The sequence below is a fragment of the Arvicola amphibius genome, chromosome 11 (genome assembly GCF_903992535.2).
Source record: "Arvicola amphibius chromosome 11, mArvAmp1.2, whole genome shotgun sequence".
NCBI lineage: Eukaryota > Metazoa > Chordata > Mammalia > Rodentia > Cricetidae > Arvicola > Arvicola amphibius.
Genome location: NC_052057.2, coordinates 96,016,900 through 96,043,616, shown reverse-complemented (window position 1 = coordinate 96,043,616; position 26,717 = coordinate 96,016,900). Strand labels below are relative to the sequence as shown.

The following is a 26,717-nucleotide window of genomic DNA, read 5'->3' as shown; positions in this document are numbered from 1 at the left end:
AAATAAAGGAAAGGGAAGCAGAGTGTGTTGCTGATAAGAACCAAGACGGATATGCAGAATTCAGTGCAGCCCAGAAGCCGCAGGAGCCTCAGATCAGGAAAGAAAACATTCAACATCGTAGAATCATCTTTCTCTTTCTTTCTTCTTTCTGCCTTGGAATTCACCAGCTCAAGAGGAGCTTCCTGCCTCAGCCACCCCATCCCAAGTGATTAGAGCACAGACATAAACCACTAGGTTTGGCAATCTAACTAATTTTTCCCCCCAGACAGGGTTTCTTTGTGTATCTCTGGCTGTCCTGGAACTAGCTCTTGTAGACCAGGCTTGCCTCTGCCTTCCTGAGTGCTGCCACCACCGCCCAGCTATAACTAATCTTTCAGAATGTTTTAAGGTTTATTCATGTGGATGAGTGTCTTCCATCCATGCATGTACGTGAACAATGAGTATAGTATGCTGGGTGCCCAAAATCAGAAAAGGGTATGGTGTCAAGATGCCCTGGTACTGGGATTACAAATGGTTATGAACAAGCATGTGGGTGCTGGGAATCAAACCCAGGTCTTCAAGTATAAATGCTCTTAAACCCGAAGTCATCTCTCCAGACCCCATAAAACTAATCTTAGTGACCTAAATGTCGGTTTTAAATCAAACACATGACATTGATTTTCAACTTTTATTCAAGATTTTGTTTTAAAATTCAGTAAGAACAAATTGTTTTTTAAGATAGGGTCTCTCTCTGTAGCCCAGGTTGGCCTCGCGCTAGTGGCAACCCTCCTGAGATTTCTCGGTGCTGGGCTGGTGACTACGGCAGACAGAGATGGCTTTGTTTTCACACCCTTCACCACCTTTGCGCACCAGCCAACACGCTGTCCCAGTCCACCCGAAAAATTCACCCATCATTTTTCTACCACAGCAAGCCTCTTCAGAACCAAGAACTTCTGCAAAGATCCAGATCCCTCAACTCTCCACACTCCCTGAAGCCCGTCCTTCACACAGGCCTCTGGACAAACACCTCTGGCCCAGCACAGCCCGCTGCTGGGATGCTTTGGTCTCAGAAGCCTAACCCAGGTGAACCGCACCACCTGCCTCCCAGTTTTCCCGGATCCTGCTCTCTCTAGGAAGCCTTTGGAGGACCTTTCCTCTGCCTCTCCCCTTGTTTCCCAGGGGCTCTACCCTGCCTGGCTGTCTCTATTCAGAAACAAGCTGTGAACTTAGGGGCTTTGCATTTCACACTGTGGTGCCTGCTGGGCAGACAGCCCCTTCCATGATTTCTTTGGGCTCTTTCAAGACCCTCCCCACTCCGGGTTCGGTCCTCAAATCTCCCAGAGCCATGATCTTCAAAGGCCATGCTCTGTACCTTCTGGGCAAAGTGGCAGCACTGGGGTGACTCAGCCCCGGAATGTGCTCACTTCCTCACTCTGCGCACCTGCCTGCACTGCTGGAACACAGCCTGGCCCACCTCCAGCGGATGTTGTCCTTGTCCCTGCACAGGTGGCCTGTGCCAACTCCACCCTGCCCCTTGCTCCTGAGGCTGCTCTCCAAGGACTCAGCGGGCTGGATGTCAGCCACTGATACCCTACACATTCACTGCAGGCCCAGGCCGTCCATCAGTTCTACACTGCTCCGCAACCTCAGGAAGTTGTCCTATTCTCACCGCGACACGCCTGCTTTGTCTGCATTCCAGGAGGCTAATCCTCCCTTCTAATGCAGTGTGGCTCACACACCAGTGCCCATCAGGTCCACTTCCAGCGCCTCCACTGCCTCCCGGGTCTCTAGCTTCCCACTCGCCTCCACTTCTAGTCTGTAGTGCGTGCAGAAGATAGCCTACGCTCAGCCTTCAGGTGCGTCCCCCAAAGCAGAGGAAGAGCTATGACCAGACTGCTAAAACCTGTGCTTGTCTGATGCCTTCTAATCCCTTCTCCAGCCAGGATGTCAGGGAGTCAAGGCCATGGCCCCTACACAGGAGCCTACCGGGTGTACCCTAAGTTTTCCTTTGTTTTTGTCTTGATACCCCTCTAAAAGGGAATCATGTTTTCTTTCACTCAATTTGGGGGGGGGGTGGAACCAGGACACGGAGATGGTAGGCAAGCACTCTATCACTGACCTGCATCCCCGGCCAAGGCCAAAGGTATCTTGGAGGAAGACAGCTAAGGAATTAGAGGGGCACTGACAGTGGCTGCTGGACGAAGAGATGGCAGGCAGGGTAAGTCATATCTACTGTATGGAGAGTAAACTTGGCTGCACGGGACTACAGGCTTGAAGGAAAACCAGAGCAAAGGTCCTATGAGCAGGAGAGGGGTAGTTGGAGCAGCAGCGGGGCCTTTGAAATGTGGGGAAGTAAAAAGTAAAGAGGACCAGTTAGATCAGGGCGTTAGTAATCGATAAACTATTATCACAAGTGTCACAATGGAGATTTAAGATCCACATGAGGGGACAAGGGGAAAAAGGGGGTCAGGATCAAATAAGAAAAAGCAGAGACCTAAGGCTAGTGGGAGGGTAAGATTCCTCTTCCCAAGGTACTGAGGTGGGAAAAGCAGCTCAAACCAGGTGGGAGGAACTCCAGATGTTAACGACTGGAACCAAAATGCTCACAGGGCCATACCTGTTTTCGAAGGAGGCAGTAGGGGACCTCGGAGCACAAAAGTGCAGCTCACAACAGCAGAGCTCGGCTGTTCAGAGCTGCTTACTGTCCTCCAGAGACTGCACCAGCATTGTCTCTGAGCTTTAGCCTCAAGAAGAGGCTATTTTCTGATGGTCACGGGCCAAAGACGCTACTAGGAACATCCCATGTGCTATCTCACGATGAACCCATGTGCTGGCAATGCACAGATGAAAAGAAAGGATGACAGAGGGGAAGTGACTTGTGTGAGGTCAGGTGGCTAGTAAGAGTCTGAATCTCAGCTGTCTGTTTCTAGTCTTCCAGAGCCTGCAAAACTCAAAGAATGCCAAAGACGAAAGCCCACGAGGCCTTGCTCCATCGTGAGGGAGGGAGCATCTCTGTAGTAGGAGGATGATCTGTTGGGGTACTTGGAAGAGATGCTTCTCTCTGAGGGAGGGCATTGCTCGGGATGGGGCAATCTTGTAACTGCTGCCCATTGGGTATAAAAAACAATGGAAAGTTTACCTTTGGGGTGCCCATGGGTGCTGAGGACAGTCATTTCTCAGATGCACCAGGGAAACCCTGCCCCCGTCCCCCCGACCCCCCTAGGAACTGAAGGAAACATGCCCTCCACTCCAGATGCCTGCCTGCTCTCCTGGAGCCTCTGGCAGCTGCACCCTGCTGCAGCTCCTTGGTTTGGCTGGGGCACAGGATTAGCCATCCCCAGGAAATGCCTCCCTCCGGTCCAGGCAGGGATCCCAGCACACACACCCCTGGTGGTGGTGGAGGGAGGGTTGATGGAATGCTTCCTCTCTGCAGGTCAAGGAGATCTGGGGACCACCTGGGGCCTTCAACCCTCCCCCTCCCGGCTGGGGAAGTGCCCAGTCCAGTGCCCCTTCCATGGCCACCTCCCTCCTCCTAGCTGTGTGGGGGCATGAATCAGCCCTCACAGCTTGTTAAAAGCAGGACCTCTTGTTTTCATGCCCTCACCTCAGGAAACAGAGCGGCAGCCTGTCCAGTTCTGCTCAGCAGGGGGCCAGGGTCCTCACTTTATAAACATGCCCAGCCTGTAAGAGCAGAGGGCACTGCCATGGTATGAGACAGAACCCAAGGAGAAAGACACTCAGGAGTCAAGGAGCAAGGCAGCAAAAGAAGGGGGATAAGGCCAGAGGAATCTGAACAAAAGCCAGGCAGGGTCTGAGAGAGCTGAGCTGCAGGAATGGCTCTGAGGATGCTCTGGGCTGGACAGGGCAAGGGGATCCTGGGAGGCTGGAGGATCGTCTGCTTGGTGGTGTCTCTGCTTCTGCAGCACCCAGGAGTTAACAGCAAGTGTTACTTCCAAGCTCAAGGTAAGGTGGACTGATTGATGCTTAAGGGAAAGATGAGGGGGTGACGACAGCTCAGAGATGACCCTGTGACACAGGAGGGACAAGGCGGCTAGTATGCATGGCTTCTCTCCCACCCTAGAGCAGAAGAGGCTGCTGCCGACACGCCCAGTTTTCACCTACCAACTGACCAGTTCTCTTCTCCCTAGCTCCCTGCCACTATGACGGGAAATACTTCACTCTGGGTGAATCCTGGCTCCGCAAGGACTGTTTCCACTGCACCTGTCTGCACCCCGTGGGTGTGGGCTGCTGTGACACGTAAGTGACCCAGGGTGGCCAGAGGGAGGACGGTGGGGAGGAACTAATTTCTGTGAGGCAAGAATAAGCAGGAGAGCATCATGCGACCACAGAGGTGAAGGCACCAAGGAGGAAGGGGAGCTGAGGTAGATCTGGAGGGAAATACTCCTGCTTAGGAAACTAAAAATTCCTTATATAGAGAGCTGAGCTGGAGAGTCTGGGGGACACTAGAAGATACCGGGGGGGGGGAGGGGGGACGGAGACACAGCTATGAGAGGGAAGGGCACACCCTAGAGGTGGCTTTCCACTGTACCGACTCCCAATCTTTGGTTTTCTAGGTCTCAGCATCCCATTGACTTCCCCGCTGGGTGTGAAGTGCGCCAGGAAGCAGGAACCTGTCGGTTTTCTCTGGTGCAAAAATCTGACCCTCGGCTGCCCTGCAAAGGGGGAGGACCTGACCTAGAATGGGGCTCAGCTAACACCCCTGTCCCTAGAGCTCCTGCTCCCCACTCCAGCTGAAGGATCACCCATCTGCTGACTGCCCATTGCTGCTGCCACTTCCAGGGAAACCACTAGCAGCTGCCCGTTTACTCTGAATAAATAAATCAATGCCACAGCTGAAAGCCTGGTTCTCATCGCTGTGCGGCAGGGCCCCAGGTGGGGAAAGCGGGCCCCACCGGGTCCAGCTGTTGAGTTTTCAATGTCTTGAAGAAAGTTGTGCCACGGTGGGCATGTGGGCCACCTTCAGATAGTTATACTGCTGGTGCTGGGGCCTGGGGCAGCATATGAGACCAGGGTGGGGCTCGTAGGAAGCACTTTGATGGGGAGGTCCCAGCTGAAGGTGTCTACAGGCACCTGCTCAGGCCCCGTCCAGGTCGCAGGTTCAGGCTGCTCCAATGGGGGCAGAAGAACCAATCCTGGTTCCCGGGATGTTACAAACTCAAAATGCAGTCGCCACTTCAAGGACACTGTAAAAGAAAAAGACAGAGCTACTTTAAAACGGTGGCTCTCAATCTGTAGGTCACAACCCCTATGGGCCAAAGGACCCTTTCACGGGGTTACCTAAGACCACCAGAAAAGAGAGATATTTATTTACACTACCATTCATAACAGTAGCAAAGTTACAGTTATGATGTAGTAATAAAGATAATTTTATGGTTGGGGGGTCAGCTCAGCATGAGGAACTGTATTAAAGGGGCACAGCATTAAGAAGGTTGAGAACCACTGCTCTAAAGCAGGTGTGGTGGCACATGCCCGTAATTCCAGTATTTGCTGAAGACAGGAGACCACAAGCTCAAGGTCAGTTTGATGCCAGCTGGGAGACTACATGAGACCCTAATATCAAAAAAGAGCAAGCAAGTGGTAGGTAGTAAAGTCAGTGACGGGATGTGCCAGTAAACTAAAAAACCCGAAACTAAGACCCATCATGATGGTTCAGCAGGTTAAGGGGACTTGCCACCAAGGCTGCCGACCTAAACCGGATCCCCGGAACTCATGTGGTGAAGAGAACCAACTCCAGAAAGTTGTCCTCTGACCTCCACACACGTGCTGTGGTGCATATGCCCAGACACACACACAAAAGAAAATGAATGAATGAATGAATTTAAAATTCTCTGACTGGGTGTGATGGTGCATGCCTTTCATCCCATTGCTCAGGAAGAAGAGACTGAAGCAGGTGGATCTCTATGAGTTTGAGGCCAATGTGGTTTACACGATGAACTCCAGGCCAGCCAGAGGTACAATGAGTACCTCTCTTAAAAACAAACAAACAAAAAACAAAAAAACAGGCAGGCAATGATGGCACATGCCTTTAATCTCACAACCAGTCTGGTCTACAGAGTTAGCTCCAGGTGAAACAAAGAAATCCCGCTTCAGAAAACAATTTAAAAAAAAAAAAGAAAAGAAAGAAAAAACAGATTGTATCCATAAAGAGAAGACACAGGGCAGAAGCTTCAATCAAACACTTTGTTTCTAAGAAACCTGGTGTGTTAATATGTTATCCAGAGATGCCATAAGGATAGCAGTGTCAACTACCTAGCAACCCAAGGTCAGGATAGTCAAGAGTAGGTAGCTTGAAACAAATGTGCTAAGAAGCCAGAGATCAGTGCATCACAGGGCAGGAACAGTGCTTTACAAAGCTGTTAAGAGTTTAGGGGTCGGCACATCTAAGTAACTGAGGGTCCGTGGAAAGATGTAAGAAAATACGAAGGGTTGGGCTGGATGCAGGCATGCATGTCACATGGGAGTTTTAGGATCATTACACTCTCCCAAAGCCCAGCATTTATTTCCCCCACTCCTTTCTCCAGTAACGGTCAGGTTCTCACCGATGGCAGTGCAGAAGCCAGGGGTAGAGCAAAGAGGGATGGGGAGGGAGAAGCTGGTTCTAGTTGTATGGAGGCAGGACTCCTGGTGCCGGGCATGCGTCACGTGGGACACCGAAGGGGCAACTCCTGTCCCACGGCGCCGCTGGTATTCAGGCTGTACACGCTCTTCAGTCTGCAAGCTTACTGAAAACTGGGAGCAAGAAGAGAGACATATACCAGCAGACATTTGGAAATCTGGACTGTAGGTGAGTGGTAGCCCTGAGGAACCCCAATTTCCACTTCTACAAACCACCCCTCTTCATGCAGGCCCCTCTTCCACCCTCGCCTTTCGGGCTGAGAACAACAAAGCTGCTCCTTTCTCACCTGCAAACAGGCTACCGTTCCTTCCCCTAAGTTTAAGGTCCCCACCACATCCTCGCCGAGTCTGTACACAGATTTGAAGATACCAAATGTCCCAACTTTCCCTCGGCCATCACTGATATTGTACAGATCTGGGGAGAATAGACACCAAAAGGTTACAGTTTACACTGGGGAATATCTAGGAGGCCAGAACACGAGGCTTTTCTTTCCAATGGGGACAAGATATTAGTGGACCATGAAGAGATGTAGTAGACAGGAGACTTTTCAGACAGGGACACACCGAGGGAAAAGTTGGATCAGGGCAATTATGAAAGGATTCTCACGGAGGCTGCGGCAGGAGGTGGCAGCCATGAGGCGCTCCCCAGCCAGCTCAGCTAGCCATGATTCCTTCTTGCCGCTTTCATCCTCCTCTAAGAATGGACTGGATGGAGCCACCGCCTCATCCTGTGGAAAGTGGACATCCTGAAGACCTAGACAGAATTGAGCAGAGGTAATGCCGGGAGGGATCAGAGATGTACACAGACAATGGGTTTGAGGGTCCCACCTGAGGAGGCTGAAGGTCTATGTCTCAGCTTACTCCCCACCTCATCCCCAGCACTGTCCCTAGGAGTCCCTGCAGGTCCTCTGGGACTATGCTCGGTAAGCCTCCACGCCATCCATTCCCTCTAGGAACCTGGCTCACCAGTCAGCACAAGAACTCTCAAAGGGACCCTGAGTAAAGTGATGGGCGAGTTGACACGCTGGCAGCCAATGGTCAATTTGTAGACGTACTTGACTGACTGACCCCGAAAGGAAGGTGGTCCCTCTGTGGGCAGCACTTCGCTGTAGGAGTCTGGGAAGGGAAACAGTAGTCAGGGCAGCTGGAGGTCGTCAGAGTCCCCCTCCAGGGAACTGAGAAGGCAGTTCTGGGCTGGGGGACAACCACTCACATGATTTGGACTCTCCAGGGTCTAGCCTCAAGTCACAAAACAGAATTTTTGGTGGAGTAGAAAGGATACACTGACCCCTCTCACCTATGGAAAGTAAGAAAGAGTGCAATGAAATGACTCTGTTGTCCATTGTTGACCAGGGTCACACAGCAAGGGGAGGCAGGGAAGAGGCCAACTCTTTCTATTGTAGTTCAGGGACAGTCTCATAGCCCCAAACCAATAGCTACCTTCCGCTCCACTCCTGATGCATTGGCGACTGCATCTTACAAGAACAACTTAACTCTACCCCTGGGTGACACAGACTTCCCCTCCCTCCAAGACAAATACTCTGTCTCTAACCTCGGTGCGGCAGAAAGACAGTCTGGCTGTCAGGCTGGACATCTGGCTGACTAGAGTCCGGGGGTGGCAGGGCTACTCGACTCTCACTGGCATGGAACTGGCAGTGGATCTGGGCACTGGCCCAGGCCAGAGCCTCACTGTGGAAAAGGAAAAAGAAGGGATGAGAAGATAGACTTCACAAATGCTTTCCCTCCGATACTGCCTGACAAGATCACCAATGTGAAACCATTTCACAATGCAAAGCGCAACAAGTTCAGAGGGAGGAGGAGGAAAGGTGGGTAGGGACCGTGTCATCCACATCTTTGTTGAAAAGCTCTTCCCTACAACCAGCAAGGAGGAAGTAGGTGGTGATGGTAGTGTAGTTACAGGATAACCAAAGCTCTGATTTAGAAGGAGCGAGCGATACCAGGCTTCCTCCCGGAGGGGCCGCCACCTTCAGTACCAGCATCCCCACCTGGATGCAGAAGTGGCGGTCGGGGGCAGGGGATTAGTGACAGTCACTAAACATTCCAGAGCCTCCCCCGCCAGAAATACAGGACCTCGACTCAGTTCAGCCACCACTTCAATCATGGCAGCTCCAGAAACAAATCTAGAAGGAAACACAAAGTGCCAGAAGTCAGTACAAGGGGAAAGGAGAAAGGAGTGTCCAGGACCTAGGGTTATGTTTAGATCTGGGTCCCAGGGGCAAAAAGTAGGGGTTTTCAAGTTTCGGTGCGGGTGGGAAGAGCTGGGATTTGGGGATCTGGCGACGGATACTGACTCCGTACAGCCTGCGTGAGGGCGTCGCTCTAGCCCCAGACCTCTCCGCTTCTAGAGTCGAGCTAGGCCCCCTGCGTCGCCACCCACAGGCTCCCAGGCCTGCCTTTGCCTTTGTCTCCGCTCCCCTCGAGGCTCCACATCCTAGCTCAGGACGCCGCTGCGCGCCACGTCTCTGGATACAAACGCGGACTCCTAGATGGAGATCCTCACCTGCCCGCCCCTCCGAGACCGGCTCGGAGATCGGTGGCGTCCGCGGTGTCAGCGGCGCGACAGAGGCGGGACTTCCTTTGTCACACTGCAGGGTTGAGGCTCCCCTTCCGGTCCGACCTGCGGGGTGCTTCCGACCGGAAGGGGTTCGGGTGGTCCCTGGGCTGCGGGTCACCCTCCCAGAGGAGGCACCTGAGCGCGGGCGCTGGGGATCCCGGCCGGAGGGATCCGGTACCCCGCCCTGGAGACCCTGGAGCCTCGGACCGGGGCGGGGCCCAGGGTCGCCGCGAACTCCCGGGCGGGGCCCAGGGGCGGTGCTTTGCGGGCAGGTACCGCGGCTCCGCCCCCGTCCGCGGAGCCGGTCGGCCTTTGGCCGGGCGAGCTATTCGCCAGGGCCCAATGACAACAAGGCCCAACCCTTCCCGCCTAGGATCTAGAGACGCGACCCAAGAGAGCCCGCGGAGACTTTATTGCTGTGGCCACTGCTGCTGCAGCAAGAGCTCTCTGACACTTTACCCGAACACCAACTTCCTTCGGCTTTCCCCAGCGTCCGGCCCTAACTGCAACTGGTGTCCGCGTTTCCGTCAAAAAGGTGACAGAGGGAGCCGAGACCCCCAGGGTCGTGAGGACCCAGGAGCCAGTGAACATGGTAACCTGCGTACCGGCCTCAGAGCAAATCAGTTGTGCCGAAGGAGATCCTCAAGTTTATTGTCCTGAAAATACTGGGGACACTAAGGCTGTGCGGGTTACTGACTGCGGGAGCCCTGAGGACAGTGGACCCCAGAATGATCCCGGCTACTGCAATTCAGAGGACTCTGGGCAGCTGATGGCCTCCTACGAGGGTAATGCTAGGGGCTACCAGGTGCCTCCTTTTGGCTGGCGGATCTGCTTGGCTCATGAGTTTGCAGAGAAGAGGAAACCCTTTCAAGCTAACAACGTCTCTCTAAGCAACTTGGTAAAGCATTTCGGTTTGGGCTTGAGGTGAGTCAATCCCTTCGCCTAGAATGCCTTGGTTCCTTTGTTCCCATTCAAGACTCCCTGCATAAGCAGAGAAGGGTAATCAAGTAGGTGGGCTCCTGGTTCCAGTCAAGTGTGCCATATCCCCTGCATTCTTTACCCCTGCAATTTTTGAGGGGGAGATTGAAGAGCATCTTTTTGAAACCCCCTTTTCCTAGCATCTTCGCAGCAAAGGGAAGGAGCGTTTAGTCCTGCCCTCAGTCTTTTCCTATTTAGGCTCCCTCCGAAGCACTTCCTCTTTCCCAGACTTCACTTTGAGATTAGCTATACTTTGTGGCAAAGTGGAAGGCCAGCCTCTGTTGTCCTGATACAGTGTTTTATTTGTGAGGCATTCTCCAGCCGACATTCCCCTCAGCAGCTGAAGCGTTCTGTACCTTATTTAAGCATGCGCTGCTTCATCTGTTTCTGTCCTCAAGCCCTGACTCCTGGAATAGCTGTCTGGCTCTTGTCAACCCTAAAGAGAGGGTGACAAGTTCACTCTATTTTGTGACAGAGGGCTTCTGATACAAAAGAAGCAAAATTGGAATTGGGCAAAGTAGTGCACACATATATGACACTATAGTGTCACCTACTTGGGAGGCTGAGGCGGGAAATTAGTTTGAACCTAAGAGTTCAGAGCAAGCCTGAACACCACAGTGAAAGCATCCGCATGTAAAAAATGGGGAGATCTGGGAATAAAGCACAGTTGTAGGGAGCACACATTCCACCACCGGAATACCCCCTCCCCCCAGATCCTTAAAGATGACTTCCAGCCTGGTGTGCTCGGGCATCCCCAGTATTGTGTTGTATTGTAGGTAAGTCTTCCAGAGCCAGTCTTGGCTTGTCCTCCTATCCCAGAGGTCACAGACACTCCAGAGCAGCTACTATGGAACCCTTCTGGATTCCCATGGAGTTGGAAGGCTAGTGATGAGCAGCCATACCCATTAACAGGAACAGATGGCTATAAAGACAGAGCATCATTCTGAGGTCATTCTGAGTCAGTTCGCATATAAGCGCAGTGCTGGGGAGGGAGGCATAAAAGTTGGGAAACTCAACCCCAGCAATATCTAAACCTTCCTGCCCCAGTCAGTGCTGTGGGACTGTGGTGGGAAATCCACTTACCTAACTAGCCCTAGCCCTAGACAATGAGAAGGCCTGGTGCTCCTGTGGGTGGCCCATCTTGGAGAATCATTCCTCTAGGCCCTTTAGGAAACTGTCTGGACTAGTTACTTTTCTTATTGGTATGATCAAAACCAGACAAAAGTAATTCAAGAGTTTGTTTGGCTTATAGTTTGAGGGTACATTCTGTCATGGCAGAGAAGTAGTGGTGGCAGGAATGAGAGGCAGCTGGTCACACCATCACAGCCAGCTGCAGAGAGCAATGAATGCTAGAACCCCGCTTTCTTTTCTTCAGGACTCCAGCCCACGGGATGGTGTCAGCCACAGTTAAGGAGTTATCTTCCCACCTCGGTTAACCTAATATGGACAACCATTCCTCATAGGCATGCCCACAGGCTTGTATTCTGGGTGACTCTAGAGCTGAGCAAGTTGTAAGAATTAACCATCATATTGTTCCAGTCCAGCTCTGATCCCAGAGCCTTTGTGTTAGGATGGGATCTCGGGTGCTGAGACAAGCACGGTGGATTGCATGTGATCAGGATAAGGTCGAGAGCAGGTGTACATTCATCCTAGCCTCTTAGCCACTAAATATGAGCTGAGTCACAGAGGCCTCAAGCTCTTGCTCAGCCCCTTGGACCTTGGCTTCCCATACTAAGATAGGGTGGATATCATCAACACATGGCTTTTGGAATGGGATGAGGTCCTAGGTTGAGGTTAAAGGAGAGGCAAGAATTCAGAATGGTCATTTTTGAGCGGGGATTGGTATTATAGAGAAGACTGGGTATGTCAGGAATGGCCGGCTGCTGAAGGAGAACAAGGAGCCCCTTGGAGTGAGCTGAACTGAGGAGCACCCGCAGCACTACTGGCAGGATAGTTACTGAAGGCTCAGCTTCAGTTTTGATTGCTGTTCCTTCAGCCAGTCAGTTCAGTGAGTAATGTTTACTACTAGACAGTCCTTTGTTCTGCCTGTCTTAGAACTCTTCTCCAATCCTTTCTGGCCTCTCATTGCTGTCCTAGCGCCTCTGAACTGGCAGAGGACCTTCAGAGTTGCCACCACCTATCCTGTGTCTTCCACGCCTTTTACCTTGCCCCCAGAATTTACCTCATCCATTTCTCCCTCCCAACTCCTGCTCCAGTCTGTCTTCCATTGTTCTTTCTATGTCAACTGTTTGTGCATCCATTCATTTATAAATTCATCAAATATTTACAGGCTGCAGGCCCTGTGCCTTGTCCTGTGCTTAGAGCTGTGGGTAACATTCATCTTGTCTTGGTCACTGTCCCCTAACCCAAATGTCATGCTCACGTGAGGAACACGCTGAAATAACAAGGCAGTGTCTAATTAGGAGCTGAGATCGTGTGTGGCAATAATCATACCTGTCACCAATAGTCGACTTTATGACTTTCTTATCTGTTAGGGTATTTGATCTTTCGGTGATAACAGGAGGTAGCTAGGGCAGAAGCTATTCCCATTTTGTAGATGAGGAAGCAGAAGCTTGAGGGTTCACATAGCCAATCACCTGTTTAGATGTGACCGAATGTTAGGCCTAAAATGATTGCTTAAGGAGGAGAGTGGAAGTGGGAAGGACATCAGGGCATCCCATCCTGAATGAGAATGCATAAAGAAGACGAGCAGAGGGAAGGATGAAGCAGGGGTGCTGGCCTTGAAAATAGACCCAGAGACTTGTATGTGACAGTCCTGATTGTTTTCTCATTAGGTACAAAGCAAGGAGTAAGAACAGGGAAACACTGTGACTTTTTTGGTTTTTGTTTTTCAAGGCAGGGTTTCTCTGTGTAACCCTGCCTGTCCTGGTACTCGAACTGTGCACCAGGCTGTCCTGAACTCACAGAGATCCACCCGCCTCCTGAGAGCTGGGATTAAAGGTGTGGCCACACCACCTGGCTGACACTGACATTTTTAGAAAGCTTTACTGTAGGGGGTATTTTGATTTTGTTTTATTTTGTTGAGACAGGTTCTCACCGATGCCTAGGTTGTCCTGGAAATCATTGTGTAGCCCAGGCTAACCTCAACCCCAAGTGCTGGTTTTATAGGTGTGAGCCATTATGCCCAGTTAATTTACTGGGTATTTTTAAGGAGCACAATCTGAAAACCTACAGTTAAATTGAAGGGGGCATGGGCCTAAGGGGACACGGTCCAGAATACATAATCACCAGCTATCTTCCGCTGAGGCCATTTGTCTCCCTAATTTGTCACCATTCATAATCATAAATAAAGTCGTTTTTAAAAGAGGAAGTCCTTTTGGCAGCTTCTGCTTGTTTGGAAATTAAGGGGATGTGTGGAGGATGTAGTCAGGGAAGGGCAACCAGCCCTGTCAATACAGACAAAAGCTCCTGGGCTTGAGCTAACACAGTGGTGGTGGAGTTAGAACAATCAGTTCTCCCCAGGATGGAGAAACAAGGGCATCCTGCACCAGTACCTGGGCAGCTGGGATAAAGGTCCTTGAGGTGGAGTAATCCAGAGGAAGACAGTTTGGAAGACACAGTGATGGGTCCTAGGTTATTGTTTGAGACAGAGTCTCACCGTGTAGCTCATGCTGGACTCAAACTTGAGATCCTTCTGCCTCAACCTTCAGAATGCTATGATTACAGGACTGTTTGTGGAGCCTGACATTCTTGGGGCATTTAGTGGGAGATCACAGCCGAGGACCAAGAGAAAGGGAGATGACTGCAGCTTTTAAGAAACAGCACACTTGGGCTGGAGAGATGGCTCAGAGGTCAAGGTCCTGAGTTCAACTCCCAGCAATCACACAGTGGCTCACGACCAGCTGTAGTGAGATTTGGTGCCCTCTCGTGGCTTGTAGGGACACATGCAGGCAGAACACTGTATACATAATAAATAAATCTTAAAAAAAAATAAAGAAAGAAACAGCACACTCGCCCTCCTACTCATGTTGACACTTGCTCCTCAGGTACTTGAAGTGGTGGTACCGGAAGACCCAGGTGGAAAAGAAGACCCCTTTCATCGACATGTTCAATTCTGTACCCCTGAGACAGATCTATGGTGAGTCTCAGCTCAACTGCTCTTTTCAGAGTGGGTCTGGCTTCTGTGCTTCTGCAGAGGCAGGCAAAGAGGCTTCCAGTTCATGCATAGTACATGGCTCCATTCCCTAGAGCCCAGACAGGAAGGCCTGCGTTCCTCTTCTAATTCTCCACTAACTATCCTGATTTTCTTTCCAGGTTGTCCCTTGGGTGGCATTGGAGGAGGCACTATCACCCGGGGCTGGAGAGGCCAGTTTTGTCGTTGGCAACTTAATCCTGGCATGTACCAGCACCAGACAGTCATTGCAGACCAAGTAAGGGCCAGGAAATGGGGGCAGGCAAAGTTGTGGCTCTTGACTAGCATGCGATGTGGCAGTTAGACATCTACAAGGTCCAGTTCAATGAGTGCTTTCAGGATGCTGTATACCCAGCCCAGTGCTAGGATGGACAGTAGTACATTAAGATGAACACAGAACCCATGTTTCTTGAAAGAGTAAACATGCCTGATAATTCCCATGTCCATGTTTCCTGGCTTGCTCAGTCTTCTAGCTCAGGCAGTACCCTCCAAAGAGCAGAAACTTCTGGAACATTTAAACTGGCTTAAAAGAACATTTGGAACTGTGTGGGGTAGCACATCCCTATCCCAGTACTTGGGAAGTAGATGCAAAAGGATCAGGAGTTCAAGACCAGCCTCAGTTACACAATGAGGCTGAGACTAGCCCAGGCTACCTAAAACCCTCTCTCTCTCAAAATAAAAGGGTGGGGGTGCAGTGAGAATACTCAAGGGGTGAAGCCACCCAAGTCTGACAACCTGCATTCCATGCCTGGGACCCACTTGGTGGAAGAAGGGGGAGAACCAGCTCCTACAAATTCCCTTCCAGCCTCCATACATAGTTATGTGCACTATGCACTGTGGCGTCTGCACACTATGGCCTGGGGTGAAGGTCAGAGACAACTGATAGGAAGGAGCTGGTTCTTACCCCACACGTGGGCTTGGGAGATCAAACTCCGGTTGTTAGGCTTGGTGACAAGTGCCTTCATTGTTTGAGCCATCTTGGCCAGCCCCCCAATTTTTTTTTATTTTATTTTATTTTTTTTACAGAAAGGACATTTAAAAAGATTGGAAGGGGTAAAATAAAACCTAAAATGTCATGCTGAAAACAGATGCACAGCGCTAATTCTCCTTACCTAGATGTATAAACCTTTAGCCAAAGGTCAGCTCCCCTGCTGCAGATCTCTTGAGGTCTGCTCAGGACTCCCTAAATCCTCTCTCTCTAGTTGTCTTTTCTAAAGCTTCAGGTTTTTCATTTCTATTTCTATATCTTATCTGGGCCTTATCTTACAGTATATGACCCGCCTTTCATCATAGTTCTCGATGACCTCCCCTTCCCCTTCTGAGTTAGCAAGTTCTGATGCCTCCGCCTTCAGCTTATCTTCAAAGGGGAGATGACTGGCAGGTCTTAAACCTGTTGATGCCAGTATCCTTCTCAAATCAAGTTTAGTGGCTGTGCTCAATAGCCATGCTCCACCCCCAGTGCATGCCTCATCTCTTCTGTATTCCCAGGGGAATGCCTTTGGAAGCATGACTCTGCGGTAATTATGGCCTGTATACTGTGTCAGTACTCTGGGGTAGGCTTTGGGGATGTTTATATTAACGAGCCTACAAAGTACCATTTAGTGATTATTTTACAGATGAGGAAACAGGATCCAGAGGGCATTGGTAACATGCTCAAGATAGCATGGTAGGGAAAGGATGGGACTCTGAGCCCAGTCACCTCTGTGACAAAGAGCTGGTGGTCTCGACCATTTGTACTTTACCAGCAAAATGAAAAAATTTATTTTATGACTAGGCCCATATCTGTAATCCCGTTACTCAGGTCAGAGGATCACCAGTTCAAAGCCAGCCTAGGTTATCTCAAAAGCAATAAAAGAAAGGGAAAAAAAAAACTTTAATACAATAAAAACACCAAACATAGTTTGGACCGAGGAAAGAGATATTAAACCCCCAGATTCCTCCTTTCTGGAGCCTAAAGTTTTACTGGAGAAATGGGACTTGGAGAAAACGGAGACTGCCACCATGAGGGGACGTGCAGTACTGAGAAAACAGACAGTGCTGCAGAGACTTGGCTTGTTCTTTGCACACACACCAGCTCTGTGAGGACCACTTCAGTAAGCTAGAAGTGGCCCCTGCCTTCAGAGTAAGCCATGGGGACAGTCGGGGACACAGGATAGCAAATAAAAACATGGTGACATAATTCATTGACTACCAGAATAAAGAGGGATAGGGCATAACAGAGTAGCCGGCTCCCTGCTAGAAGGAGGAAGATGATATTATGTGACTTAATCCTTGAAGGATGACGGGATCTAACTAGATGGAGATGAATATGGGCAGATGTATAAAGAGGAAATAAAGGATGCTCAAGACTGGAGAGTATTTGTGTGACCAGGAAGTCAGCTTAGAGTTCAGAATTCATTCTGAGTGCCGTAGTAGTCACTGAAACATGCTAAGCAGGGATTGGCACATCTTGATTTCTGCTACCATAAAAGGCAGAGATAGTCTAGGCCTGATTAAGGTACTGAGATCAGGCATGAAGGGAGAGGAAGTCTAGGAGGTAGCTGGAGGGGGAGGCAGGAGGACATGGTGGTGGCTCACTGAGCTGGGAGATGGCCTAAGGCTGGTGGTGAGTCTGAGAAGGGAGGAAATGTTTTGGGGGAGGGGACCAGTGTGTGTTGCTCATGGGTTACTTGTTGCAGCCTGTCTGCTCTCTCCAAGTTTACAGTATGCTTGCGCCGAGATGGGCGGACTGTGTATCAGCAAGTTCTGTCCCTGGAGCGTCCAAGTGTCCTGCGCAGCTGGAACTGGGGCCTGTGTGGTCACTTTGCTTTCTACCATGCCCTTTACCCCCGAGCCTGGACAGTCTATCAGCTTCCTGGGCAGAAAGTCACTCTCACCTGCCGCCAGATCACACCTATCTTGCCCCATGACTACCAGGTGAGGCTTCCTCCTGTTTCTTCCTGACCTTCCCTCCCATAGGTCCACCTCTGCAGACGAAAGGGACAGACGGAAGCTGTGAGCATCACACTGGCTCCCCAGTCCAGTTAATGCTAGCCTTCTAAATCTTCTGGTAGGCCATTCTCCTGGGAATATGGGAGATGCAAGAGAGACAGGCATGTAGCAGGGAATAATTGAAAAGGTTCTCTATGCCCATGGCTGATCCTGAGGAGTGGAGCCAAGAATGGATACATTGAGCCTGAGTCTGGTCTTTTATCCCCAGGACAGCTGCCTCCCTGTAGGAGTCTTTGTGTGGGATGTAGAAAACGAAGGAGACGAGACTCTGGATGTGTCTATCATGTTCTCTATGCGGAATGGACTAGGGGGTGAAGATGATGCTGCAGGAGGGCTATGGAATGAGCCCTTCTGTCTGCAGCGGGATGGGAAGACCGTGCAGGGGCTACTCCTGCATCACCCAACCGCCCCGAATCCCTACACCATGGCTGTGGCTGCACGATGCACGGTAATGGAAGAGTCTGCCCTATACCTCTCTGCCTGAGCCCCAACCTCACAGCCTGACCCCGAACCTATTCTCATAGTCTTTCATTTCATCAGCTCCCAAGTCCCATCTTCATCACAGCCCTGCCTCTGGAACTCAGAGGTGACAGTGTGTAAGAGGAGCAGAAGAGCTAGTCAGAATCCAGGGTCGTTGTACTTGCCTTCACTGAGTCTTTGACCCCTTAACAGGCAGATGCCACCGTAACCCACATCACAGCCTTTGACCCTGACAGCACTGGGCAGCAGGTGTGGCAGGACCTACTTCAGGATGGACAGCTGGACTCCCCTGCTGGTGATGGGGGGTTTGGCAGGGAGGTGTTGGGGGAAAGGCTGTGTCTTGTCTTAGGACCAGGGTGGGAGACCTGATAATGACTAGCCCTGTCCTTGAGTTGGGAGTCCCTAGGGAGGGCCTGTGTTGATTCCCCTGTGTTTCTTAGGCCAGAGCACCCCCTCGCAGAAAGGAGAGGGTGTCGCTGGGGCTGTATGTATCTCCAGCAAGCTGCCACCACGAGGCCGGTGCTGCTTGGAGTTTTCACTGGCTTGGGATATGCCTAGGATCATGTTTGGAGCTAAGGGCCAAGTCCACTACAGGTAAATGCAGGGATGCAGAGGCACTGGGGCTCTGACCTAGAGCACCCCTTCTTATGCCTTTCTTTCCATCTCAGGCGATACACACGGTTCTTTGGTTCAGACGGTGATGTGGCACCTGCCCTTAGCCACTACGCACTGTGCCAATATGCAGACTGGGAGAAGAGAATCTCAGCGTGGCAGAGCCCAGTATTGGATGACAGGTGCCAGTAGAGACCTCTTGTACTTTTCCCCAGGCACTTACTCCAAATAGGACTTGATCTAGTTCTACACTCCTCCCCCTAGTCAGTAGGGCTGTGCTGGGATTCACTGAGTGCCCCTGCTCCTCTAGAATCCTTTCTTTCATGGGAAGTTCATAAAGATCTATTCTCTCTTCTTCGCTTCCCAGATCCTTGCCTGCCTGGTACAAATCTGCGCTGTTCAATGAATTATACTTCCTGGCTGATGGAGGCACAGTATGGCTGGAAGTTCCTGAAGACTCTCTGCCAGAGGAGCTGGGAGGGAGCATGTATCAGCTCCGCCCCATTCTGCAGGACTATGGGCGATTTGGCTATCTTGAGGGTATGGGCTGCTGGGTTGGGGTGTGTCAGGCTAGCTAGTGTCCTGCTTAAAGCAAGCTGATAGATTTTTGCCTGTCCCAAGATAACCATGGGCCAAGGGATAAATGGTGACTATGGGCGGAGGACTGTGCCCTGCTTCCAGCGTCTGAAGGGCTATCAAAGGGAGCTGGGATTCTTGCAACAGTGTCTCTGTCATCTCTCCAGGCCAGGAGTACCGCATGTACAACACATACGATGTCCACTTTTATGCCTCTTTTGCCCTCGTCATGCTGTGGCCCAAACTTGAACTCAGTCTACAGTATGATATGGGTGAGGGTAACTCCTCTTAGCTTCTTTTACCCTTGAACCTTTATAGTCTCTCAAATGATGTCCTTCCCCTTGCCCTGAGCATACTACATCCTGCTTATTGGTTTTCCTCTGGGTCACACACACACAGCTCTATGACCCGCCCCGACTGCCCATTTCCTGCTTTCCCTCACCTACTTGTGTATCTGCTCCTCCAGCTCTGGCAACTTTCAAGGAGGACCTGACAAGGCGACGGTACCTGATGAGTGGAGTGGTGGCACCTGTGAAGAGGAGGAACGTTATCCCTCACGACATTGGGGACCCAGGTAAGGTTCCGCTATCCCCAAGTCAACTTTCCTCTCTGTTTTTATTCCCTCTATCCTGTCCACCGACGCAGAAAAACCAGGTCCCTCCCCTCCCCTCCCACAGATGACGAGCCATGGCTCCGGGTCAATGCCTATTTGATTCATGACACTGCTGACTGGAAGGACCTGAACCTGAAGTTTGTGCTGCAAGTTTATCGGGACTATTACCTGACAGGTGACCAAGGCTTCCTGAAGGACATGTGGCCTGTGTGTCTGGTAAGGCATGTGTATACAGTGTCCAGTATACCAGGGACATAATAGTGTCTCGGGAGAGCCCAGATAGCCAGCATCTTAGAGCCTACATCTGCAGTGTCTTGCTTCCTCTCTAGGCTGTGATGGAGTCTGAAATGAAGTTTGATAAGGACCAGGATGGACTCATTGAGAACGGAGGCTATGCGGACCAGACCTATGATGGCTGGGTCGCCACAGGCCCCAGGTTGGGGGAGAGGGATTTCCAGGTCTGAGGTGGGGAACTGGTCATGGAAGGATGGTGGCACTCGTGCCTGGGAGGGGCTGGAGCTGCCAGTCTCACCCCAGCCCCTGTCCCTGATCAGTGCTTACTGTGGAGGGCTGTGGCTGGCTGCTGTGGCTGTGATGGTTCAGATGGCTGTTCTGTGTGGGGCCCAGGATGTCCGGGATAAGTTTTCTTCCATTCTCTGCCGAGGCCGAGAAGCTTATGAGAGACTGCTCTGGAACGGTGAGTGAGAGCAGCCTGGGGCATCTCAAAGCCAGCTCCACGCACGCAGCAGCTTTATTTTGCCCTTCTACTCTAGGCCGCTATTACAACTACGACAGCAGCTCCCAGCCTCAGTCCCGTAGTGTCATGTCTGACCAGTGTGCTGGGCAGTGGTTCCTGAGGGCCTGTGGCCTGGGAGAAGGAGACACTGAGGTGAGAGGCTAGAAAAGCCAGAAAGGCTGGTTTCCCTGGAGGTGGGAAGCAAGTATAAGAGACTATCTCTCTGCCTTTTCTCTTCTTCTAGGTATTTCCTACGCTGCATGTGGTCCGTGCTCTCCAAACCATCTTCGAGCTCAATGTCCAGGCCTTTGCAGGAGGAGCTATGGGGGCTGTGAATGGGATGCAGCCTCATGGTGTTCCCGACAGATCCAGTGTGCAGTCTGATGAAGTCTGGGTGGGTGTGGTCTACGGGCTGGCAGCCACCATGATCCAAGAGGTAATGTATTCTCTTTCTCATCCCTTCACCACTTGTACTGTGGTCCAGAAAACTTCCTCAACTACTAAATTATTCTTAGAACATCCTAAATTCATCTTACCCATCCTCTGAGTCCCCTTTTCCCTGGTACGTGTTCCACCTCCTGCCTTTAGTTCTAACCTGGGGGCAAAAGGCATACTATCTGCTCACCAGAGGGAATTGTACCATGGGAGCCAGTTATTATGTATGACTTCTACCTCTCCCCACAGGGTCTGACTTGGGAAGGTTTCCAGACAGCTGAAGGCTGCTACCGCACTGTATGGGAACGCCTGGGCCTGGCTTTCCAGACCCCAGAGGCATACTGCCAGCAGCGAGTGTTCCGCTCACTGGCCTACATGAGGCCACTCAGCATCTGGGCCATGCAGCTGGCCCTGCAACAGCAGCAGCATAAAAAGGGCAGCAGGCCAGTCATCACACAGGGCGTAGGACTAAGCACAGAGCCTGAATGTGGACCAAAGAAATCTTGGACAAACCTAAGTCCAGAGTGACCCCTCTGAACTGTGGAAGCCCAGCACCCACACTGGTCTTTCCTCTTTCCTCCCACAACGCCTGCAGCCCTGAGCCACTAGGACAATCATGCCCCTTCCCTTCTTCCTACCTAACTGTGCCAGTAAGAAGGGGCTGAAGAACCACTTATTTATTTCTTACCCTACCCGTTCCTTCTGTGGATGAAATAGTCAAGGCCAGTAAATTTCTCCAAGTCTATTCATGGAACAACAGATACACATGGGTATAAATAAAAGACCCATAAATCTAGTAAGTGTGGTGTGTTTGAGTTCCCAGGCATCCTAACAGGCACAGAAGCAAAGGCCAGCTCTTTCCCCCATTCTGTCTTACTTGAATACAGACAGGAATCCTCAGGCTGAGGATCCCCCATGTTGTCACATCTAACCTGAAAACCTGCCCTGCAAGATGACAGAAGGGCTGTGGGTAGGCAGCCACCCCTCTTCCTTTGAAAGATTTGCCTGCAGGAGATGGTCGGGACCTACAAAGGGGGTCTCTGAGGAAAGATCAAAGTGTGGCCAGCGCAGAGGTGGTTCTGCTTGAGGGGCGTCGTATAGCAGGCAGGTAAAGTTGCCGGAGGCCTGGAGCGTATGCTCTGAGCTACCCAGTAGCTGGTTTGTGCTGTCCGTTGGTAACTTTGACTGCTGGGCAGGCAGCTTCATCTGATCCTGGTCCTCACTGGGGAGGGCACGGAGCTGACGGTGCAACACTGAAGAGACAAAGGCTTGTCAAGAGACAACACAGAAGAAGCCCTTTACCACAGCCCATGCCTTAAAGGTGTCCTTAAGCCTCTTACCCACATACTCAGCTGGCACACTCCCCCTTGTGTCAGAGGAGTACATAGCGGGTACAAGAAGAAGGCAGAAAGAAAAGAGCAGGACCTGGAACACAAGAAAAAGGTGGTTGAGGGCTGTGGGTCATCATCCTGTCTCTGCCAAGGACAGGATCTCTCATCCTCCTCCTCACCAGAACACATGTGCTGCCGCTGCTGCTCTTGTTTGCTATCCCAATAACCATGGCCTGGAGTTTCCTCAGTTGGTCTAGAAGGGACCTAAGGGAGAGAGAACACAGGGGTGAGCATGCCCTGGCCGAGCACCCGAGTCACATGAAACCTTCTACTTGAGCCACCCTCTCCACTAGCGCAGACGATCCAGTCCCTCGACCTCCTTGCCTTTTGTTCCCAAATGACTTATCCTTTGTGGACAAATGCCTGTAGTTCCTTATTAAAATGAAAAATCAAAACTTCTCTGCCTTGACTTAAACCCCTTTGCAAATGCCTTCCAGAATTCTCATAACACCTGATCAACTATGCACATAATCCTCACCAGGTACTGTGTTCTCTACTTTCTGGGACAACACCACCATGCTAGAGAGTTCCAGCCAAACACAAACTTGTCTTCTCTCCACTAGAATGCTTCCCTTACCCAGTCCCATGCCCAAATTGCAGCTGCTCTGATGCCAACTACCTCCATTTGGTCTTTGCTTCCTTCCCTTTCTTTTTCTTGGTACTTAATTTCTCCTTAGCTACTTGTAAATTTATTTCCCATTGCTCTGAGCTTGAGACCTGGTAAGGCCAACCACTAGGTTTTTGTACTTAGGAGGTATCTAGTTAGAAGTCAAGTGTGGAATAGTGGAAAGAGTGAGAAAGCATTAAGAAATTAGTGTGGAGGCTGGATAGTTTGCTCAGCAGTTAAGAGCACTGACTGCTCTGCCAGAGGAACCTGGGTTCAATTCCTAGCACCCACATGGCAGCTCACAGCTGTCTGTAACTCCAGTTCCAGAGGCCCTGACACTCTCAAATAGATACACGTGCAGGCAAAATAACAATGCATATAAAGTAAAAATTGTTAAAAAAAAAAAATTAAGACGGGCAGTGGTGGCACATGCCTTTAATCCCAGCACTCGGGAGGCAGAGGCAGGTGGATCTCTGTGAGTTTGAGGCCAGTCTGGACTACAAGAGCTAGTTACAGGACAGGCTCCAAAGCACAGAGAAACCCTGTCTCAGAAAAACAAACAAGATTTAAAAAATGAATGACTATAAATGGTTGCTTACAGATTCTGTTCCTCTAGAAGCTGTACTTTGTTCTGCAGCTCCTGATTCTGGGCTGTGTATTTCAAGACCCTGGAGGATAACATGAATATCAAAATATTGCCGTGTCTTCCCTTCAAAACCTTAAGGCCTCCAGCTTCCCCCATATTCTTTCTTCCCTACCTGCTCTCCAGCCCTCCGACATACACCTTCTTCTTCTTGCGGCTTTCTTGAGCAGCTCTCTTGTTGCGAATCTTTCTCCGTACGCGTTTTAGAACCTGTTCTTCCACCTAAGAGAAGACGGAAAAAAGGTCATCCAAGGTGTATTGTTATATACATATCGTATTATATAGGTGTGTTGGAAGGCAGCTAAGTCCAGCCTTCTTCCCAGTGAAAGACTGCAGCTTCTCTGACTAGTACACATCCGCCTTCTCTGTGAATGTCTCCAGGGACCAGGTGTTCAACACTCAAAAGCCAGATTATTTTTTGGTATTACTTTTATGTGTATGGGTGTTTTTGTCTATATGTATGTCTGTATATAATGTGTCTGCCTGCTGCCCACATAGGCCAGAAGAGGGTGTCAGATCCCCTGGGAATGCAGTTACAGGCAGTTGTGAGCTGTCATGTGGGTGCTGGGGCTTGCACCCAAACCCCACAGAAGAACAGAAAGTGCTCTAAACCACTTTCCAGTCTTTAATTAAATTAAAAAAAAAAATTCCTCTTAAACTAGGGGTTAGCACATGCCTGTAATCTCAGCACTTAGGAGGGAGAGGGAGGAGATCAGGACTTCAAGACCATCCTTGGCTAGAGTAGTTTGAGGCCAGACTGTGCTACATAAGACCAGTCTCAAAACTAAGAACAACAACAACAAAAATCCATTCTTATCCTAAGCCAACATCAATCTCATAATTTCTCTCCATTGGATTTACCTACAATCTCTGGGGTTATATAGAATAAATCCTTATTTTAAGCCACTTAAGCTTTTTTTTCCAGAAATTAAAATTGAAGTTGTTAACTCTTATATTCTCCAATATAGCCTGTCAAATCTGGACACTAGCCAAGAATGATATCATTCACCTGTTATCTAGTCCAAGGGAGGTAGAAGGAGGATCCGGAGTTCAAAGTCTGAGGCCAGTACACAGTCTAAGGCCAGCCCAGCCTAGGCTTACAAGCCCCTCTCTCAAAAAGCAGGACAGAGGATGTAGCATGAGGTGTTATACTCAACTCGCAATGGGTGGGGGGATTAAGGTGTGGTCTGACCAGTAGAAAGGAGGACAAGACAGTCACCGTCCTAAGGACAGCACCACTACTGATCATTTCCAAATTCTATTTTCTTTCTTACTAATATTTTACTCACTCATCTTGTAATGGTGGTGGAGGGACAGGAGACAGTATCTCATGTAGCCCAGGCTGGCCTGTACTCGTCCTGAAGCTAAGTCTGCCCTTTAACTCCTGATTTTCCAGCCATAAATAAACATCTACATTAACCAAAGACACCATAAGGCTGGGTGGTAGTGGCAATGCACACTTCTAATCCCAGCACTTGGGAGGCAGAGGCAGGCAGATCTCTGTGAGTTCAAGGCCAGTCTGGTCTACAAAGTGAGTTCCAGAACAGCCAGTGCTGCTACACAGAACCCTGTCCTGAGAAAAAAAAAAAACAAAAGACAAACAAACAATAGATACCACGAAAACATTAAAAAGGCAAACAACATAAAAATACTTGCCACGAAAGCTAGATGTAGTGTCTGCCTGTAATCACAGCACTTGGAAAATGGCTTTGAATATATGAGGACCTTCTTGTCTCTGCCTCTGAGTGCTGGGACAAGAGAGGTGTGAGCCATCATGGCCGGTTTGACAACTGTTTTGTTAGGCTGGTTCAGACTCAGACATTTCTACTGCTGAGCAAGAGGTGGGGGTCTGTGGTCATGATGACATCTGTAAAGGCCCTTCATTTGCAGGCCTTTTCAAGGCCCTATATTAATGTTAGTTTCAAAAATTGTTTTTATATGTGGGTGTGGGCTTGTTTGGAGATCAGAAAACTAGTAGGAAGTCAGTTCTCTCCTTCCATCGCGTGGGTCCTGGGGATAGATACCAGGTCTGGTAGGGCAGCAAGGGCCTTTTCCAACCAAGCCACACACTGGTAATTTTGAAAGTAACACCAAAACTTACATAAGCCCTACAAGATCAGGAACTGCTCTTGCTTCTAGCCTATTATCTACCTGACCCAGCTTCCCGCTAGCAACAAGTTTGCTTAGGTTCTGACCTCAGTCCTTTTTCAAGTAACTGATATAAAATAAACTGAATTTGCCTACTTGGGCCATAAATTCCCCTCCAGCTTTTGCTCCAGCAACAGGAACCTTACCTTAGTGAGAGGAAGTGTTGAGGGCAGAGAAATCCCCTCCTTCTCCAAGAGCCTCTTCTCTTCCTCAGTCAGTATCAGCCTAGAAATCTCCTAAGGTTGGAGGACACAGAGGAGAGAGCAGAGTTGCATGGGGATGTCAGAGAAGACTGGGGGAATCTGACCCCAGTCCTGCAAGGTAAGATGATCCTGAAAACCCAAGCCCAGTACCTGTTCTGCGGCTGTTTCCTCCACACACAGTGAAGTCACACAGAACCCCTCCTTTTCGAAGATCTCGGGATCTGCAAAAGCGAAAGTCGGGTTGGCTAGGCCTGTGAGCTCTTTCCTCCCCCATAACTTAACATTTCACACCCACCTAGATCTATGGAGACATGGTCCTGTGAGAGGGAGTAGTTGTGGTCGTGGCAAATAGAAGAGATGGTGGAACTGAGACCATCCAGAGATGCCGAGGGACTGAGCAGAGAGCTCAGTAAATCCTCTACCTCCCAGTCGCTCAGGGCTTGCCCGGAGTTCTAACAAATTCACAGGCCTTGGTTTATCTCTGTACCTTTGGGTCTCACGGACATCGCTTAGCTTTCCCACTCAGAACGCCCACCCACCTCGGAAGGCGACAGCTCCAGGTCCAGCGGAGCCTCCACGTCCTGCTCGATCGCAGTCCACAAATCTCCGCTTTCCTCCAGCAGGAAGTCCAGCGCGACCTGATCATCAGGATCCAAAGCTAGCAGGTCCTGACCACCAGGATCCATTTCCATTATCTACGGATAGAAATCCCTGAGCGCAGATACAATCTCAGAACCTTAGGCACGACCCCTCAGTCTGTCAAATCGGCTCGACTTACCTTAGTCACCCTTCTCCAGGGGGCAGGGCCGAGGGCCTAGTGGTCACAGTAAACCACAGCCGCCACCCAGCTTCTAGCCTCCTCAGCTTCCAACACAACGGAAAAGATGCAATAGTCCAGCCCAAAGGCATCTTGGAACTTGGAGTTCCCTCCTACTCGGAAGTGGCTCGTGTGCTGCGCCAC

General features: G+C 50.4%; 4 protein-coding genes across 8 annotated transcripts; 2 read left to right on the top strand and 2 right to left on the bottom strand.

Annotated features, from left to right (window-relative positions):
• Positions 1-653: 653 nt before the first annotated feature.
• On the bottom strand, positions 654-9,438 carry Rgp1 (RGP1 homolog, RAB6A GEF complex partner 1). 3 transcript variants are annotated; one of them, XM_038347503.1, is made up of 9 exons: positions 9,030-9,438; positions 8,622-8,756; positions 8,168-8,304; positions 7,829-7,912; positions 7,582-7,731; positions 7,223-7,369; positions 6,903-7,030; positions 6,540-6,729; positions 654-5,183 (listed from the first exon to the last, which is right to left on the bottom strand). In XM_038347503.1, exons 2-9 carry the CDS (start codon positions 8,735-8,737, stop codon positions 4,960-4,962), a joined length of 1,176 nt encoding a protein of 391 aa, XP_038203431.1. In that variant the 5' UTR covers positions 8,738-8,756; positions 9,030-9,438; the 3' UTR covers positions 654-4,959. The 3 variants fall into 3 exon arrangements, with proteins under 3 accessions (XP_038203431.1, XP_038203432.1, XP_038203430.1); XM_038347504.1 differs by having other exon boundaries at positions 9,036-9,438; XM_038347502.1 differs by having other exon boundaries at positions 9,137-9,437.
• LOC119826300 (microseminoprotein, prostate associated) lies at positions 3,813-4,734 on the top strand. The gene is made up of 3 exons (XM_038347507.1): positions 3,813-3,942; positions 4,128-4,236; positions 4,554-4,734. Exons 1-3 carry the CDS (start codon positions 3,813-3,815, stop codon positions 4,732-4,734), a joined length of 420 nt encoding a protein of 139 aa, XP_038203435.1.
• On the top strand, positions 9,260-21,560 carry Gba2 (glucosylceramidase beta 2). Of its 3 annotated transcripts, none has more exons than XM_038347499.2 (17): positions 9,260-10,114; positions 14,176-14,267; positions 14,444-14,559; positions 17,019-17,237; positions 17,521-17,760; positions 17,985-18,087; positions 18,233-18,386; positions 18,461-18,586; positions 18,772-18,944; positions 19,148-19,252; positions 19,447-19,554; positions 19,658-19,809; positions 19,923-20,029; positions 20,148-20,290; positions 20,367-20,482; positions 20,574-20,765; positions 21,014-21,560. In XM_038347499.2, the coding sequence occupies exons 1-17, from the start codon at positions 9,780-9,782 to the stop codon at positions 21,290-21,292; spliced, it is 2,760 nt and encodes a 919-aa protein (XP_038203427.1). In that variant the 5' UTR covers positions 9,260-9,779; the 3' UTR covers positions 21,293-21,560. The 3 variants fall into 3 exon arrangements, with proteins under 3 accessions (XP_038203427.1, XP_041911911.1, XP_038203428.1); XM_042055977.1 differs by having other exon boundaries at positions 10,065-10,114; positions 17,526-17,760; XM_038347500.2 differs by having other exon boundaries at positions 10,065-10,114; positions 17,000-17,237.
• On the bottom strand, positions 21,492-26,674 carry Creb3 (cAMP responsive element binding protein 3). Its single transcript, XM_038347505.2, has 10 exons — positions 26,535-26,674; positions 26,296-26,451; positions 26,052-26,208; positions 25,907-25,977; positions 25,700-25,789; positions 23,521-23,627; positions 23,362-23,430; positions 22,275-22,359; positions 22,105-22,189; positions 21,492-22,017 (listed from the first exon to the last, which is right to left on the bottom strand). Exons 2-10 carry the CDS (start codon positions 26,446-26,448, stop codon positions 21,692-21,694), a joined length of 1,143 nt encoding a protein of 380 aa, XP_038203433.1. The 5' UTR covers positions 26,449-26,451; positions 26,535-26,674; the 3' UTR covers positions 21,492-21,691.
• Positions 26,675-26,717: the final 43 nt, after the last annotated feature.